A 16,551-nucleotide genomic window follows, 5' to 3' on the forward strand; every position below is an offset into this window, starting at 1 on the left:
TCTCTGATAGCCTACTGACTATGATTGCAGGTCGTTGTTGTAAATGGGTTCACAATGACTTACGAGGCCAACTCAAACATAAGTATTTTTGTAAACAACACGCAGTTTCTTCCTTTTTAGTGGTCTAGGCCTAGTCTGGATACCAGTATTTTTAGATAACATTCCACGCCTTGTCTCTCCTGTCATTTGGAAAATAGATGAACAGAGAAGGCAACCAGGCTAGTCTAGGCCTATTTCACTAAAACTGATTCTATTCAGGAAATAAAGTGAAATCCAATTAATACATTTTCATTATTTACAGAGACACATGATTGCTTCATTCTAATTCTAAGCCCAGGTCGATAACAAGGACCTAATCGGTCTTTAACCTTGCATCTCTCTCAGGTCTTTCTGTGAGATAGTTGTATTAGCCTATGACCTATCAAGCAATCAGGAGCCAATTCATGAATAAATAACCTGTTCAATTAAAAAACAGATTAATGAACATACATCATTGTTTTGGTTCATGTAAGCCTACAAGGGTAATTGGTTTAAATATTTCCACGCCAGGGGCCAAAGCTGAATTGCTAGGCCTAAACTGTCATCATTAACAGCAGCCGTTACTGGTAATGATCACCCATGCCCTGCAGCACTCACTGCCATCAAACACAGTGCGGCAACGCGACCTTTAAACGTTGCGTAAAGGTGTGTCATAGAATCATAAAGGAAAATTAGAAATATAAAACATTCCCACAAGGCAACCACTAAATGCAAATCACGGAAGGAACAGGAAGAAGCCTGGCTCAAACTAAAAGCTTAAGTAACCCTATCTAGGTAGAGCTGTTGTGTGCTCTTTCTATGTAAATGCCTCTGTCAAAGGGTTTATGGCATTTGATGTAGTGCTTTTTGTCGCATAGTAGACGCAAGCCCTGCCCTGGCAGTCCCTTTCTATCACAACATAGGCTACGTTTGAAGTTTCAGGACCATGGACAGCACACACTTTCACCTTGATATGCTGTTTTCAATGACAGGATGTCTGCAGCCCGCCTGGCCACACAGCGGCGCTAGTGCAGACACTCACAGACCAATGAGCACACAGAACACTGGTATGGGAGGGGAAGGAGGCGGGGCTGAACCAGCGCAAAGATGGCGGCGGCCTTAGACGATGAATTAGAGCTGGATAACCAAGACTATTATTCTCTTCTCAACGTCAGGAAAGAGGTAAGGTGTTTGTGTATTTACATAATGTGCTCGTTTAAACATTTTATCCCACTGTATCGGTAATGTTCAACACGGATTCGATTGGGCATCGCGTTCGGCGAGACAGCTGATGACATTCGCCCGGTCGGTCCATCACCCCATCACATCAACTCGAGGGATGCTGCAAGACAGACATAGCTGTCAGACGTAGCTACCTGTCAATATTGTTTCTTGAGACGACAACAACAAAGGCAGTAGTCGAATAATATTATTAGTTAACTGTTTTGTTCGCTGAATTGATAAGATGTGACACTCACTGTTAGGAGCCCAGATTTCCATTGCGATTAACGCGACGGCATTTAGCTAGACAGTGTAAACAGGGCCAACAGGCATTGGCTCTCGTTTACTCATTTGTCACTGCTGGTGTTACATGGTTCTTCAGAGGTGTGTATGTCCCCTGGTACACAGATAAATAACCTGTAGTTTATTTTCTTTATATAGTTTTAATGTCACATGTAGTGAAATGCCTTTCTTGCGAACTCAAAACCCAACATTGCAATAATCAATAACAATGTATTACTATAAAAAACACATGAGAAATAAGAATAGGAAATATGAAATACACATTAAAGTAAGTAAGTAAGCATACTATATACAGGAAATATTTAAAAAATCTGATCCAATACCATATTTACATGTGCAGGGATACTGGGGTGATGGAGGTAGATATGTATAGGGGTAAGGGGACAGGGATACTGGGGTGATGGAGGTAGATATGTATAGGGGTAAGGGGACAGGGATACTGGGGTGATGGAGGTAGATATGTATAGGGGTAAGGGGACCAGGACACAGGATATAAGATAAACAGATTAGCAGCAGCTTGTATGTGAGTGGGTGTGTAGAGTCAGTATAAATGTATGTGCATATTATGTGTGAGTGAACAAATTATGGAGTGAGTGTTTTGGAATGACAGTGTGTGCATTGAGACAGTGCAAAGATTGAAATTAAAGGTCAGTAAAGATACAAGGTAAACTCCAATAGTCCATGTTGCTATTTTGTTAGCTATTTATCAGTCATATTGCTTGGCAATAAAAGCTGTTCAAGAGCCTATTGGTGTCAGACTTGATGCACCGGTACCTCTTGCCATGCGGCAGCAGAGTAAATAGTCTATGGCTTGGGTGGTTGGAGTATGCATGTATTAGGCTATGTCTGCAGAAATCTATATTGTAATCTTTCTCTCTCTGTCCCCCCTCCATCCCCCTTCTCCCTAGGCCACTCAGGATGAGCTGAAGGCCTCCTATAGGAGGTTGTGTATGCTCTACCACCCAGACAAGCACAGAGACCCAGAGCTGAAGAGTCAGGCAGAGCAGCTATTTAACCAGGTGCACCAGGCCTATGAGGGTAAGCAGTGCGTTTCCTTGTCACTGATTCTTCTTGACAAGCTGCTTGTCGTTTAAATGGACTGTTAAATGAGAGTATAAACCCTCTCTCTCTCTCTCTCTCTCTCTCTCTCTCTCTCTCTCTCTCTCTCTCTCTCTCTTTCACTCTATTGTCTCTGTCCAGTTTTGAGTGATCCTCAGTCCAGGGCCATCTATGACATCTTTGGGAAGAAAGGCCTGGAGGTGGAGGGCTGGGAGGTATGTTCAACATATGTGTGTGTCAGGGTTTCTGTTAGCTGGTAATATTTTGTATTTTGGTATTTTATTAGGATCCCCATTAGCTGTTGCGAAAGCAGCAGCTACTCCTCCTGGGGTCCAACACAGGACATGAAACATGACATAATACAGAACATTAATAGATAAGAACTGCTCAAGGACAGAACTACATCAATTTTAAAGAAGGCACACATAGTCTACATATCAATACATATATACAAACAATCTAAGTCAAATAGGGGAGAGGTGTTGTGCCGTGAGGGGTTTCTTTATCTGTTTTTTGGAACTAGGTTTGCTGTTCATTTGAGCAATATGAGATAGAATGGAGTTCCACGCAATAATGGCTTATATAATACTGTATGCTTTCTTCAATTTGTTCTGCATTTGGGGACTGTGAAAAGACCCCTGGTGGCATGTTTGGTGGGGTAAGTGTGTATGTCAGAGCTGAGTGTAAGTTGACTACGCAACCAATTTGGGATTTTCAATACATTAATGTTTCTTATAAAAAGAAGCCGGCTTTTGTCCCCCCCCCCCCCAAAAAAAAGAAAAGTTGATAAATACAATTGGCAATTGTCCGGGAGAATAAAAAAAATCCCATTGCAAAATAATGCTTTTTAGCCTATTAATTGATGTGAATACCAGTCGGTGTAAATACATTTGAACGGCCATGCTTATCGGTCCATAGGTTAATTTACATAATTAAGTGGAATCAAATTTTGCGTGTGTATTTTCAATAGTCGTTATGATTCTTATTTATCACGTGTGTACAGTGCACAGATACAGAGCCTAGTTTGAGCGGAAAATCTGTCAGACAGTGCGAGAGCTGCTGCTACAGCTCCTGAGTGAAACATGTGCTTTTATAAGCCCAAACATTGTTCAACAATTCTAAATTCAATCGCGTGGTAAACAGTTTTGATGGACACAATTAAAAAGAGCTATTTTTCATTCTCAACTGGTAATTCAAGTGCACTTCCCATTCACCTTTCAAGTGTTTAGGCAACGGCAGGCAGGCTTCAGCGTGTCACACACCACTTTGCAATGTGAGCTGGAGGCAGTATGCATTTTGAAAACATATACTTAATTGTGTGGCAGTTATTTTATAAAGACTTCCATATACCATTGAAACAAGTAGCCTATTTCTCTCATGTTTTTATTGGTTTTCAAATACATTTTTCTTTCATTCTCTAGTAGCCAAAGGCACAGTCTTAGTCATATTAGCAATCCATGCTAGTTGTTGCATCTTTAGATCTCCCATCTTTCTACATTTCTAACGGATCTTTTCATCTCTGTAACATGAAATCGCTCGCATGTGCAGTGCGCTTTTGACAACAGTGTTTTCCCGTTAATTGCATTATGGAACGAACATTTGGAAGTAGCCTACTGCTGTGTACGCATTGCTGCAAAACTATAATGTGAAGAAATAATACTTGATCAACATTTTAAGATAAACGTTGCATCAGCCTCAATGCTTTTTGAAGTTATTTTGATGTACTGGTTGTATAAATGTGGGATATGTCATTCCACAACTGTCCCAGAGTCTGTTGGGAATAGGCTATTTATTTCTCGCACAGAACAACAAGCTGACCAATAGAATAGGTCAACTTTTCTACTAAGGGGGATAGTAGATTGACATAGGCAAGTGATTTTGCGGTTCCTTTTTCCTTTCATCTTGTTAGCTGAGGAAAAGTAAATGTGGACAGTTATTCTAACATCTTCAAAGTGCGCATCAGAATTCGGGAAGAAGGACACACACCATTGCATCCTCTGAGTTGCATGTTCTGTTAAGAGGAATTACCATAATCTAAATGTGATCTCTGTCATTCTGAGCACCGGGGATGGACGCCATAATCAGGTTACGCACCCAATGCATATGGGTCAAAATGTCCGCTAAACTAAAATGCTGTCCGTCAAATGTCCGGCGCCACATTTGAAGTAGTAATGACACAATAGTAACTGAGGTGATAACTGAGGTGCGTGTGTTCATGTGTGTGGAGATTGTGGAGAGGAAGAGGACCCCAGTAGAGATCCGTGAGGAGTACGAGCGGCTGCAGCGAGAGAGAGAGGAGAGGAGGCTGCAGCAACGGACCAACCCCAAGGTACATACACACGCTTCTTCCCTGAGCCTCTTACAGACATATCCACGGCAGGGTGATATCTACAGGGTGATATCTACAGGGTGATATCTACAGACTTTCTCCGTGTGAAGGGTAGTATCAGAACGCCGTGTTTGTGTTCTCATGTCTCTGTGTGATCAGGGTACCATTAGCGTGGGAGTAGATGCCACAGACCTGTTTGATCGCTATGATGAGGACTTTGAGGAGATGCCTGGAGGAGGATTCCCTCACATCGAGATCAACAGAATGCACATCTCCCAGTCTATAGAGGTACACACACACACACACCCGTACACGTGGTCCGATTCCTTGTTGGTCACACACATACACAGACACACACACACACACTAGCTAAAAAGGTCCATTGTGATACATTAACGTGTGTTATGCTTATGTGTTTCCCATGTGTTTACCTGTGTATGTGGGCGTGTGTGTAGGCTCCGTTGACTAACTCTGACACTGCAATGCTGTCTGGCTCTCTCTCCACACACAACGGCAACGGAGGAGGCAACATCAACATGACTGTCCGCCGTGTCACATCTGCCAAGGGCTGGGGAGAGGTACACATTATATCTCCCTTGTTTCTGAGAGAACACAGGAAGGATATTGACTGACGTGCCTGTGTTTCACTCTCTGTCTGCTTGTGATTTTCTCTCTGTGTGTGTGTAGTTGGAGTTTGGTGCAGGGGACATACTGGGACCTCTGTTTGGGATGAAGGTGTTCCGTAACCTGACTCCACGATGGTGAGTGGCCAATCGAGGGGAGAGGATATGGCCCTCTTTACACTACAACAATTGTAATGCTAGTCATCGCCCTCTCTCTGTTTTGTTAGTTTCCTGACGGCTCAGTGTGGTATGCAGTTCTCTCCCCGTGGCGTGCGTCCCAGCTGTTCTTTAATGACAGCTCGTCACCTAGACCAGAACACGATGGGTTACCTGCAGTGGCGATGGGGACCGCACAGCTCTATGACCACTAGTGTGGTCCGAGACACCAAGACCAGCCACTTCACCCTGGCACTGCAGGTACACTACACACACACACGCACGCACGCACGCATACACACACACACAGACACACACCTGTGCAATTGGGAATATGTTGAAGTGGGTTTTAGGGCTGGTAGGATGACCAACCATGTTCTTCTGTGCCCTCACTCCTCACCTTATTTCCTCTCCCCCTTGTTTCCTCTTCCCCTTTAGCTGGGTGTCCATCACTCCTCACCTTGTTTCCTCTCCCCCTTTAGCTGGGTGTCCATCACTCCTCACCTTGTTTCCTCTCCCCCTCTAGCTGGGTGTCCCTCACTCCTCACCTTGTTTCCTCTCCCCCTTTAGCTGGGTGTCCATCACTCCTCACCTTGTTTCCTCTCCCCCTCTAGCTGGGTGTCCCTCACTCCTCACCTTGTTTCCTCTCCCCCTCTAGCTGGGTGTCCCTCACTCCTCACCTTGTTTCCTCTCCCCCTCTAGCTGGGTGTCCCTCACTCCTCACCTTGTTTCCTCTCCCCCTCTAGCTGGGTGTCCCTCACTCCTCACCTTGTTTCCTCTCCCCCTTTAACTGGGTGTCCCTCACTCCTCACCTTGTTTCCTCTCCCCCTCTAGCTGGTTGTCCCTCACTCCTCACCTTATTTCCTCTCCCCCTTGTTTCCTCTCCCCCTCTAGCTGGGTGTCCCTCACTCCTCACCTTGTTTCCTCTCCCCCTCTAGCTGGGTGTCCCTCACTCCTCACCTTGTTTCCTCTCCCCCTCTAGCTGGGTGTCCCTCACTCCTCACCTTGTTTCCTCTCCCCCTTTAACTGGGTGTCCCTCACTCCTCACCTTGTTTCCTCTCCCCCTCTAGCTGGGTGTCCCTCACTCCTCACCTTGTTTCCTCTCCCCCTCTAGCTGGGTGTCCCTCACTCCTCACCTTGTTTCCTCTCCCCCTTTAACTGGGTGTCCCTCACTCCTCACCTTGTTTCCTCTCCCCCTCTAGCTGGGTGTCCCTCACTCCTCACCTTGTTTCCTCTCCCCCTCTAGCTGGGTGTCCCTCACTCCTCACCTTGTTTCCTCTCCCCCTCTAGCTGGTTGTCCCTCACTCCTCACCTTATTTCCTCTCCCCCTTGTTTCCTCTCCCCCTCTAGCTGGGTGTCCCTCACTCCTCACCTTGTTTCCTCTCCCCCTCTAGCTGGGTGTCCCTCACTCCTCACCTTGTTTCCTCTCCCCCTCTAGCTGGGTGTCCCTCACTCCTCACCTTGTTTCCTCTCCCCCTTTAACTGGGTGTCCCTCACTCCTCACCTTGTTTCCTCTTCCCCTCTAGCTGGGTGTCCCTCACTCCTCACCTTGTTTCCTCTCCCCCTCTAGCTGGGTGTCCCTCACTCCTCACCTTGTTTCCTCTCCCCCTCTAGCTGGGTGTCCCTCACTCCTATCTGATGATGAGTTACCAGTACAAGTTCCAGGATGAGGACCAGACCAAGGTCAAGGGATCGATCAAGTACGTACACACCCTATTATACTACTCAGTTTATACACTGCCACCCAATCCCCCCCTTCCACAAAATATGTAAATATTGGACTATAAATTGTGCCTTCCTGTATTATACTTATGCTAAAATGGTTATTCTATTCTACTGAGCCATTTACTTTCTGTTCATATTCTTATCTTTTATTATTTCTTATTGTTGTTGCATTGTGGAGAAGGAACCTGGAAGTAAGCATTTGGTTGGATGATGTATACCATGTATATCCCGTACTAATAAAACATGAAACTACATGTGAGTAGGTAAGGTGGGAGTCTGGCCCTTATTGGTGTTGTGGTGTGTGTCAGGACTGGTTGGTTTGGTACAGTGGTGGAGTATGGAGCAGAGAGGAAGATCAGTCGGCACAGTGTCCTAGCTGCTACTGTCAGTGTCGGAGTGCCACAGGGAGTCACCCTCAAAATCAGGTACTACAACACAAATACAGTCTGTGTAATACAGTTTGTATGTGCAACGTGTAATACAGTTTAGTACAGTGTATAATACACTGTGTGTGTGCGTGCGTTTGTGCATGCATGTGTGTGTGCATGAGTGGTATGTCCATCTGTGTCTTGGCTACTATATATTTAGCTTAGGGGGTTCAGGTTTACCCCAAAATCAGGTGATAGTATTATTACTTTTCATAGTACAGTAAGTACTGTAACTTGTTTCCTTCTCTCCCTAGGTTGGCTCGTGCCAATCAGACCTATCTATTCCCAGTCCACCTGACAGACCAGCTGCTGCCCAGTGCAGTGTTCTACGCCACCGTGGGGCCTCTACTAGTCTACATGGCCATACACAGACTGGTCATTATACCATACACATGCTCCCAGAAACAACAGTGAGCTTCTCTCTCTCTCTCTCTCTCACTCACTCACTCACTCACTCACTCACTCACTCACTCACTCACTCACTCACTCACTCACTCACTCACTCACTCACTCACTCACTCACTCACTCACTCACTCACTCACTCACTCACTCACTCACTCACTCACTCACTCACTTCTGTCTGTCTGTCTGTCTGTCTGTCTGTCTGTCTGTCTGTCTGTCTGTCTGTCTGTCTGTCTGTCTGTCTGTCTGTCTGTCTGTCTGTCTGTCTGTCTGTCTGTCTGTCTGTCTGTCTGTCTGTCTGTCTGTCTGTCTGTCTGTCTGTCTGTCTGTCTGTCTGTCTCTGTCTTTTCATGTCTTTCACTGTCTGTCTGCATGGCTGTCCCTACCTTTCTCTGTCTCACCCTGTCTGTCCCTGCCTGTCTCTGCCTGTCCCTGTCTGTCCCTACCTGTCTCTGTCTCACCCTGTCTGTCCCTCTCTGTACCTGTCTGTCCTTGTTTGTCTGTTCCTGTATTTCTCTGTCTGTCTCTTTCTGTCTCTGTCTGTCTCTGTCTGTCCCTGTTTGTCCCCATCTGTCTGCCTGTCCCTGTCTGTCATTGTCTGTCCCTATCTGTCCCTGCCTGTCCCGGTATGTCTCGTCCTGTCCCTGTCTGTCATTGTCTGTCCCTGCCTGTCCCGGTATGTCTCGGCCTGTCCCTGTTTGACCCTTTCTGTCCCTGTCTGTCCAACAGAGATCTGGAGCTACAGAGGAAGAGCTCAGAAGTAGACATGGTCAAGAAGAAACAAGAGGCTGAGTCAGCCGTGAGGAACACCCATACATACTACACACAAATCAAATCAAATTGTATTTGGTGCATGTGACTAATACAACAGGTGTAGACCTGACAGTGAAATGCTAACTTACGAGCCCCTAACCAGCAATGCAGTTTTAAAAAAATGCAGATAAGAATAATAAATAAAAAGTAACAAGTAATTAAAGAGCAGCAGTAAAATAACAATAGTGAGACTTTATACAGGGGGGTACCGTTACAGAATTAATGTGCGGGGGCACAGGTTAGTTGAGGTAATATAGGTAGAGTTATTAAAGTGACTATGCAGATGATAACAACAGAGAGTAACAGTGGCGTAAAAGAGGGGGCAATACAAAAACATTTTTTACCTTTATTTAACTAGGCAAGTCAGTTAAGAACAAATTCTTATTTTCAATGACGGCCTAGGAACAGTGGGTTAACTGCCTTGTTATGGGGCAGAACGACAGATTTTTACCTTGTCAGCTCAGGGATTCGATCTTGCAACCTTTCGGTTACTAGTCCAATGCTCTAACCACTAGGCTTCCTGCCACCCCAAATAGTCAGGGTAGCCATTTGATTAACTGTTAAAGAGTCTTATGGCTTGGGGGTAGAAGCTGTTAAGAAGCCTTTTTGACCTAGACTTGGCGCTCCGGTACCGCTTGCCGTGCGGTAGCAGAGAGAACAGTCTATGACTAGGGTGGCTGTAGTCCTTGACAATTGTTAGGGCCTTCTCTGACACCGCCTGGTATAGAGGTCCTGGATGGCAGGAAGCTTGGCCCCAGTGATGTACTGGGCCGTACGCACTACCTTCTGTAGTGCCTTGCGGTCGGACGCCGAGCAGTTGCCATACCAGGCAGTGATGCAACCAGTCAGGATGCTCTCTGGTGCAACTGTAGAACCTTTTGAGGATTTGAGGACCCATGCCAAATATTCTCAGTCTCCTGAGGGGGAATAGGTTTTGTCGTGCCCTCTTCATGACTGTCTTGGTGTGCTTGGACTATGTTAGTTTGTTGGTGATGTGGACACCAAGGAACTTGTCTCTCAACTGCTCCACTGCAGCCCTGTCGATGAGAATGGGGACGTGCTCGGTCCTCTTTTTCCAGTAGTCCACAATCATCTCCTTTGTCTTGATCACCTTGAGGGAGAGGTTGTTGTCCTGGCACCACACGGCCAGGTCTCTGACCTCCTCCCTATAGGCTGTCTCGTCGTTGTCTGTGATCAGGCCTATCACTGTTGTGTTTTCAGCAAACTTAATGATGGTGTTGGAGTTGTGTCTGACCGTGCAGTCATGAGTGAACAGGGAGTACAGGATGGGACTGAGCACGCACCCCTGATTGGCCACTGTGTTGAGGATCAGAGTGGCAGATGTGTTGGTACCTACCCTTACCACCTGGGGGCGGCCTGTCAGGAAGTCCAGGATCCAGTTGCAGAGGGAGGTGTTTAGTCCCAGGGTCCTTATCTTATTGATGAGCTTTGAGGGCACTATGGTGTTGAACGCTGAGCTGTAGTCAATGAATAGCATTCTCACATAGGTGTTCCTTTTGTCCAGGTAGGAAAGGGGAGTGTGGAGTGCAATAGAGATTGCATCATCTGTGGATCTGTTGGGGCGGTATGCAAATTGGAGTGGGTCTAGGGTTTCTGGGATAAACGTGTTGATGTGAGCCTTGACCAGTCTTTCGAAGCACTTCATGGCTAAAGACGTGAGTGCTACGGGTCGGTAGTCATTTAAACAGGTTACCTTAGTGTCTTTGGGCACAGGCACTATGGTGGTCTGCTTAAAACATGTTGGTATTACAGACTCAGACAGGGAGAGGTTGAAAATGTCAGTGAAGACACTTGCCAGTTGGTCAGCGCATGCTCGCAGTACACATCCTGGTAATTCGTCTTGCCCTGCGACCTTGTGAATTTTGACTTGTTTTAAGAACTTACTCACATCGGTTGCGGAGAGCGTAATCGCACAGTCTTCCAGAACAGCTGGTGCTCTCATGCATGTTTCAGTGTTATTTGCCTTGAAGCGAGCATAGAAGTAGTTTAGTTCATCTGGTTGGCTTGTGTCACTGGGTAGCTCTCGGCTGTGCTTCCCTTTGCAGTCTGTAATGGTTTGCAAGCCATGCCACAGTCAGAGCCGGTGTAGTACGATTCGATCTTAGTCCTGTATTGACGCTTCGCCTGTTTAATGGTTCGTCGGAGGGCATAGTGGGATTTCTTATAAGCTTCCGGGTTAGAGTCCAGCTCCTTGAAGCGGCAGCTCGAGCCTTTAGCTCAGTGCGGATGTTGCCTGTAATCTATGGCTTCTGGTTGGGGTATGTATGTACGGTCACTGTGGTGACGACGTCATCGATGCACTTATTGATGAAGCCAGTGACTGATGTTGTGTACTCCTCAATGCCATTGGAGGAATCTCGGAACATATTCCAGTCTGTGCTAGTAAAACAGTCCTGTAGCTTAGCATCTGCTTCATCTGACCACTTTCTTATTGATCTAGTCACTGGTGCTTCCTGCTTTAATTTTTGCTTGTAAGCAGGAATCAGGAGGATGGAAATATGGTCAGATTTGCCAAATGGAGGTCGAGGGAGAGCTTTGTATGCGTCTCTGTGTGTGGAGTAAAGGTGGTCCAGAGTTTTTTATCCTGTAGTTACATATTTAACATGCTGATAGAAATTTGGTAAAACGAATTTAAGTTTCCCTGCATTAAAGTCCTGGCTACTAGGAGCGCCGCCTCTGGGTGAGCGTTTTCTTGTTTGCTAATGGAGGAATACAGCTCATTCAATGCTGTCTTAGTGCCAGCCTCTGACTGTGGTGGTATGTAGACAACAGACACACAGCATATTTACTTTATGCTCATTGATGATCATTGTATGTTCAACCCCCTCTTTCTTTCTTTCTTTCTTTCTTTCTTTCTTTCTTTCTTTCTTTCTTTCTTTCTTTCTTTCTTTCTTTCTTTCTTTCTTTCTTTCTTTCTTTCTTTCTTTCTTCTTCTCTTCTCCCTGACTCAGGTTCTGCTGATGCAGGAGTCTGTGAGGAGAATCATCGAGGGAGAGGAGTCTAAGATGGGTGAGTAAGCACACTCACACGTATGCACGCCCACAAACGCTCTTGACCTATGTCTTGACTCAACACTGTTTATTCTGTGCGTTGTCTTTTCAATAATTCTGACTCAGCTGTGTGTGTGTGTGTGTGTGTGTGTGTGTCCCTCCTCCTGTTCCAGGTCTGATCATCCTGAATGCGTGGTATGGAAAGTTTGTGACAGACAACAGCGCGCGCCAAGAGAGAGCTCAGGTTATAGACGTTACTGTCCCTCTGCAGTGTCTGGTCAAGGACTCCAAACTCATACTCACTGAGGCATCAAAGGTAAGGGTGTGTGTGGGTGGAATTTTTATATGACCTGTGTGTGTGTAACCAGCGCCCCCCCCCCCCCCCCTCCTTATATATATCTAGGCGGGGTTGCCAGGTTTCTATGACCCGTGTGTGTGTAACCAGCGCCCCCCCCCCCCCCCCCCTTATATATATCTAGGCGGGGTTGCCAGGTTTCTATGACCCGTGTGTAGGAGAGGATAAGAGTCTGAAGCTGCTGTATCAGTTCAGGGGGGTGATGCACCAAGTCCTCTCAGCTGACACTGAGGCTCTACGGATACCCAAGCAGTGTAAGTATACAACCACAACACAACCACTGTATAACCACAATTCTACTGTAACCACAACCATATCATAACCTGTTTACAACAAAAAACACTCAACTCCATTACATTGAAATTGCAGATAAATTACAAAAGTACGACACTAAGCTAAATCTTCCCTGTATTTCTCAGCTCACAGAATCGATGCTGAGGCGTAGGAACCCTCTGTTATGGGAGCAACAAGGGGCAAGTGGAGACAGACAGACAGACAGACAGACAGACAGACAGACAGACAGACAGACAGACAGACAGACAGACAGACAGACAGACAGACAGACAGACAGACAGACAGACAGACAGACAGACAGACAGACAGACAGACAGACAGACAGACAGACAGACATTGACAGACAGACATTGACAGACAGACATTGACAGACAGACAGACAGACATTGACAGAAGGATTGACAAGCAGAGGTCGAGAGACAAACAAAGTGAATAGAAATTCTCTCTCTTTCCCCATCACATTTATGAATTCAGACATGAGTTCCTCTTCTCTCTCCGCTCTCAAAACCCACTAGATTCCTCTCTTTTAGCCATTGTAGTTTCCACTGTGTGTGTGTGCGTGTAAAATGTAATGAAATCTCCCTCTCTCCACTCATCTCCCCAGAAAGGTGCAATATGACTCGCGGTGTACATATCGGTGAAGGCTGCTACAGTTAATATTGTATAACTAATATACCACTGTACTATACTAGTTGTACTCATGTTTTACACTACTAACTCATGCGTTATGGTTAGAACAGAACTATGCATGAAAACATGTTCATCAGTACCACTATACTGACACCGCACTGCACTGCACTTGAAGGCAAAAATAAATATTGTTTTGTTAATAATTGACATATTATTATTATTATTATTATTATGCCTTGGAAGCGATTTGTCTGCTGCTGATGTTGTGTTGGGCAGGGTCTAATTATCTGGGTGCCAGTCATTCTAATAACACATAAGGGCACACCCATAAGGGTTGAAAAGAATTATGAGAATATTAACACTGGTCTATTTTTAAGGCACTCCCAGTAGCCAATGTGTGATTGGAGCCCTGGTAGGCTGGGTTGAGTTGATATGATTGAGATGGATGCTGGGGAAGCACTGCCTGAGCAACAGTGAAGAGTAGAGAGAAAGTCCAATGATGTCATTCATATACAGTGCTTTCAGAAAGTATTCAGTATTTTCCAAATGTTTTTACGTTACAGCCTTTTTCTAAAATGTATTAAATAAATAAAGATCCTTAGCAATCTACACACAATACCCCATAATGACAAAGTGAAAACAGGTTTTTAGAAATGTTTGCAAATGTATTAAAAATAAAAAACAATACTTATTTACATAAGTATTCAGACCCTTGGCTATGAGACTCGAAATTGGGCTTCCATTGATCATGCTTGAGATGTTTCTACAACTTGATTGGAGCCCACCTGTGGTAAATCCAATTGATTGGACATGATTTTGAAAGGCACACACCTGTCTATATAAGGTCCCACAGTTGACAGTGCATGTCAGAGCAAAAACCAAGCCATGAGGTTGAAGGAATTGTCCGTAGAGCTCCGAGACAGGATTGTGTCGAGGCATAGATCTGAGGAAGGGTACCAAAACATTTCTGCAGCATTGAAGGTCCCCAAGAACACAGTGGCCTTCATCATTCTTAAATGGAAGAAGTTTGGAACCACCAAAACTCTTCCTAGAGCTGGCCCCGTGGCCAAACTGAGCAATCGGGGGAGAAGGGCCTTGGTCAGGGAGGTTACAAAAAACCTGATGGTCACTCTGACAGAGCTCTAGAGTTCCTCTGTGGAGATGGTTGTCCTTCTGGAAGGTTCCCCATCTCTGCAGCACTCCACCAATCAGGCCTTTATGATAGTGGCCAGGCGGAAGCCACTCCTCAGTAAAAGGCACATGACAGCCCGCTTGGTGTTTGCTAAAAGGCACTTAAAGTCTCTCAGATCATGAGAAACAAGATTGTCTGGTCTGATGAAACCAAGATTGAACTATTTGGCCTGAATGCCAAGCATCACGTTTGGAGGAAACCTGGCACCATCCCTACAGTGAAGCATAGTGGTGACAGCATGGGGTGTTTTTCAGTGGCAGGGACTGGGAGACTAGTAAGGATTGGGGCAAAGACAAACAGAGCAAAGTACAGAGAGATCCTTGATGAAAACCTGCTCCAGAGCGCTCAGCACCTCAGACTGGGGGGAAGGTTCACCTTCCAACAGGACAACAACCCTAAGCACACAGCCAAGACAACGCAGGAGTGGCTTCGGAGGAGTGGCTCCAATTGAACATCTCTGGAGAGACCTGAAAATAGCTGTGCAGCAACGCTCCCCATCCAACCTGACAGCGCTTGAGATCTGCAGAGAAGAATGGGAGAAACTCCCCAAATACAGGCGTGCCAAGCTTGTACCGTCATACCCGAGAAGACTCTAGGCTATAATCGCTGCCAAAGCTTAGTAAAGGGTCTAAATACTTATGTAAATTCTTAGAAATGTGCTAAAATGCCTGAAAACCTGTTTTTGCTTTGTCATTATGGGTTATTGTGTGTAGATTGATGAGGGGGGAAAAATATTTAATCGGTTTTAGAATAAGGCTGTAACGTAACCAAATGTGGAAAAAGTCAAGCAGTCTGAATACTTTCCAAGTGCACTGTATACATCATGGTGTATATACATTATTTATATAACATTTATGAGAAAGCCTCTGTGAGAGTTAGTTTGCTACTAAAGCAACTGTATGTACATCTGGCAATGGAAACAACATGCAAGTGGGATGCAGTGGGACTATTGTACTTGTATGTATACATTTATTTGTTAGGACCTGGTCATATCAGATCATCAAAATGATGATGGTGATGAAGAGTATTCTAATTATTTATCAGTCCTTTGTTATGTGCCATACCTTTAGTTTCCATGGTAATATTGTTTGTCCCTGTTGTCTTGTTTATATGTTGTTTTTAAAGCTGTTTGTAATACTATAGATAGACCAAACAGACACTGTTCGACTTAACATTGACTAATTATTGACTGACAGTGTTGGTCCTTTCTGTCTCTCTCTGTGAAGGCAATATACTGTATAGGCTATTGATGAGTGACATAGTTGAACTCAAATCAGTAAATGTACTGTATGCATTTTTGTCAATGTATAGGCAAAGGTTAAAACATTTTTTTTTTCAGTGGTGGAAAATGGAATTCTGTCAACACAGTTCTGTTCCATTTCCACTGTATGCTGTCCCCTATCCTACGGTGCTGAAACCCCATGTACAGGTCTGTGTAGTCAGCACACAGGATCTATTCTACACCATGTATTTCAGCAGAAAGTGACCTACCCTCTCAGGTGTTTTGCCCTAGAGCGGAGTCAGGTTATCGGATTGTTAGTAACTGTACTTGTCTGTCTCTTCTTACCAGTTAAGATTTTGTGAACCTCGTTTGTGAATGAGGTTGACTGACTCAAACACCCTTTACAGAATGAGGCAAGAACAAGCAAACATTCACCCCATTTGAGACACTGCTGCCTCCATTAAGGATGTTTGCTCATCATGTCCCCTTCGCGTGCCGTTAGCCTCCATGTTAGTCGGCCCTGCCACTAGTCACCCACTCATCACTGTTCTTTCAGCCACTCTGGCACCACCCTGAGGTCAACAGAGAGACTACTCTCCACTGTTACATTCCTGCCCTGGCCATGACCCAAACTGTCTAAAATCGATGTGTGTGGAGCTAGTGGACTATGTAGTAATGTAAAGATATTACAATAAATAAAAAGATGAGCCAATGACTTGCGTATTTGTTTAAAGACAAAAACTACATTAGTGATGTCAGAGCATGGTCC

General features: G+C 45.2%; 1 protein-coding gene across 1 annotated transcript; it reads left to right on the forward strand.

Moving 5' to 3' along the window:
* Positions 1 to 1,087: 1,087 nt before the first annotated feature.
* On the forward strand, positions 1,088 to 16,494 carry dnajc11b (DnaJ (Hsp40) homolog, subfamily C, member 11b). Its single transcript, XM_014166966.3, has 16 exons — positions 1,088 to 1,200; positions 2,451 to 2,580; positions 2,743 to 2,816; positions 4,829 to 4,930; positions 5,090 to 5,218; positions 5,386 to 5,508; positions 5,618 to 5,691; positions 5,781 to 5,970; positions 7,324 to 7,409; positions 7,743 to 7,859; positions 8,117 to 8,272; positions 8,995 to 9,064; positions 12,051 to 12,108; positions 12,263 to 12,405; positions 12,569 to 12,698; positions 12,864 to 16,494. The coding sequence occupies exons 1-16, from the start codon at positions 1,126 to 1,128 to the stop codon at positions 12,887 to 12,889; spliced, it is 1,683 nt and encodes a 560-aa protein (XP_014022441.1). The 5' UTR covers positions 1,088 to 1,125; the 3' UTR covers positions 12,890 to 16,494.
* Positions 16,495 to 16,551: the final 57 nt, after the last annotated feature.

The sequence above is a fragment of the Salmo salar genome, chromosome 22 (assembly GCF_965601325.2).
Source record: "Salmo salar chromosome 22, fSalSal1, whole genome shotgun sequence".
Classification (NCBI taxonomy): Eukaryota; Metazoa; Chordata; class Actinopteri; order Salmoniformes; family Salmonidae; genus Salmo; species Salmo salar.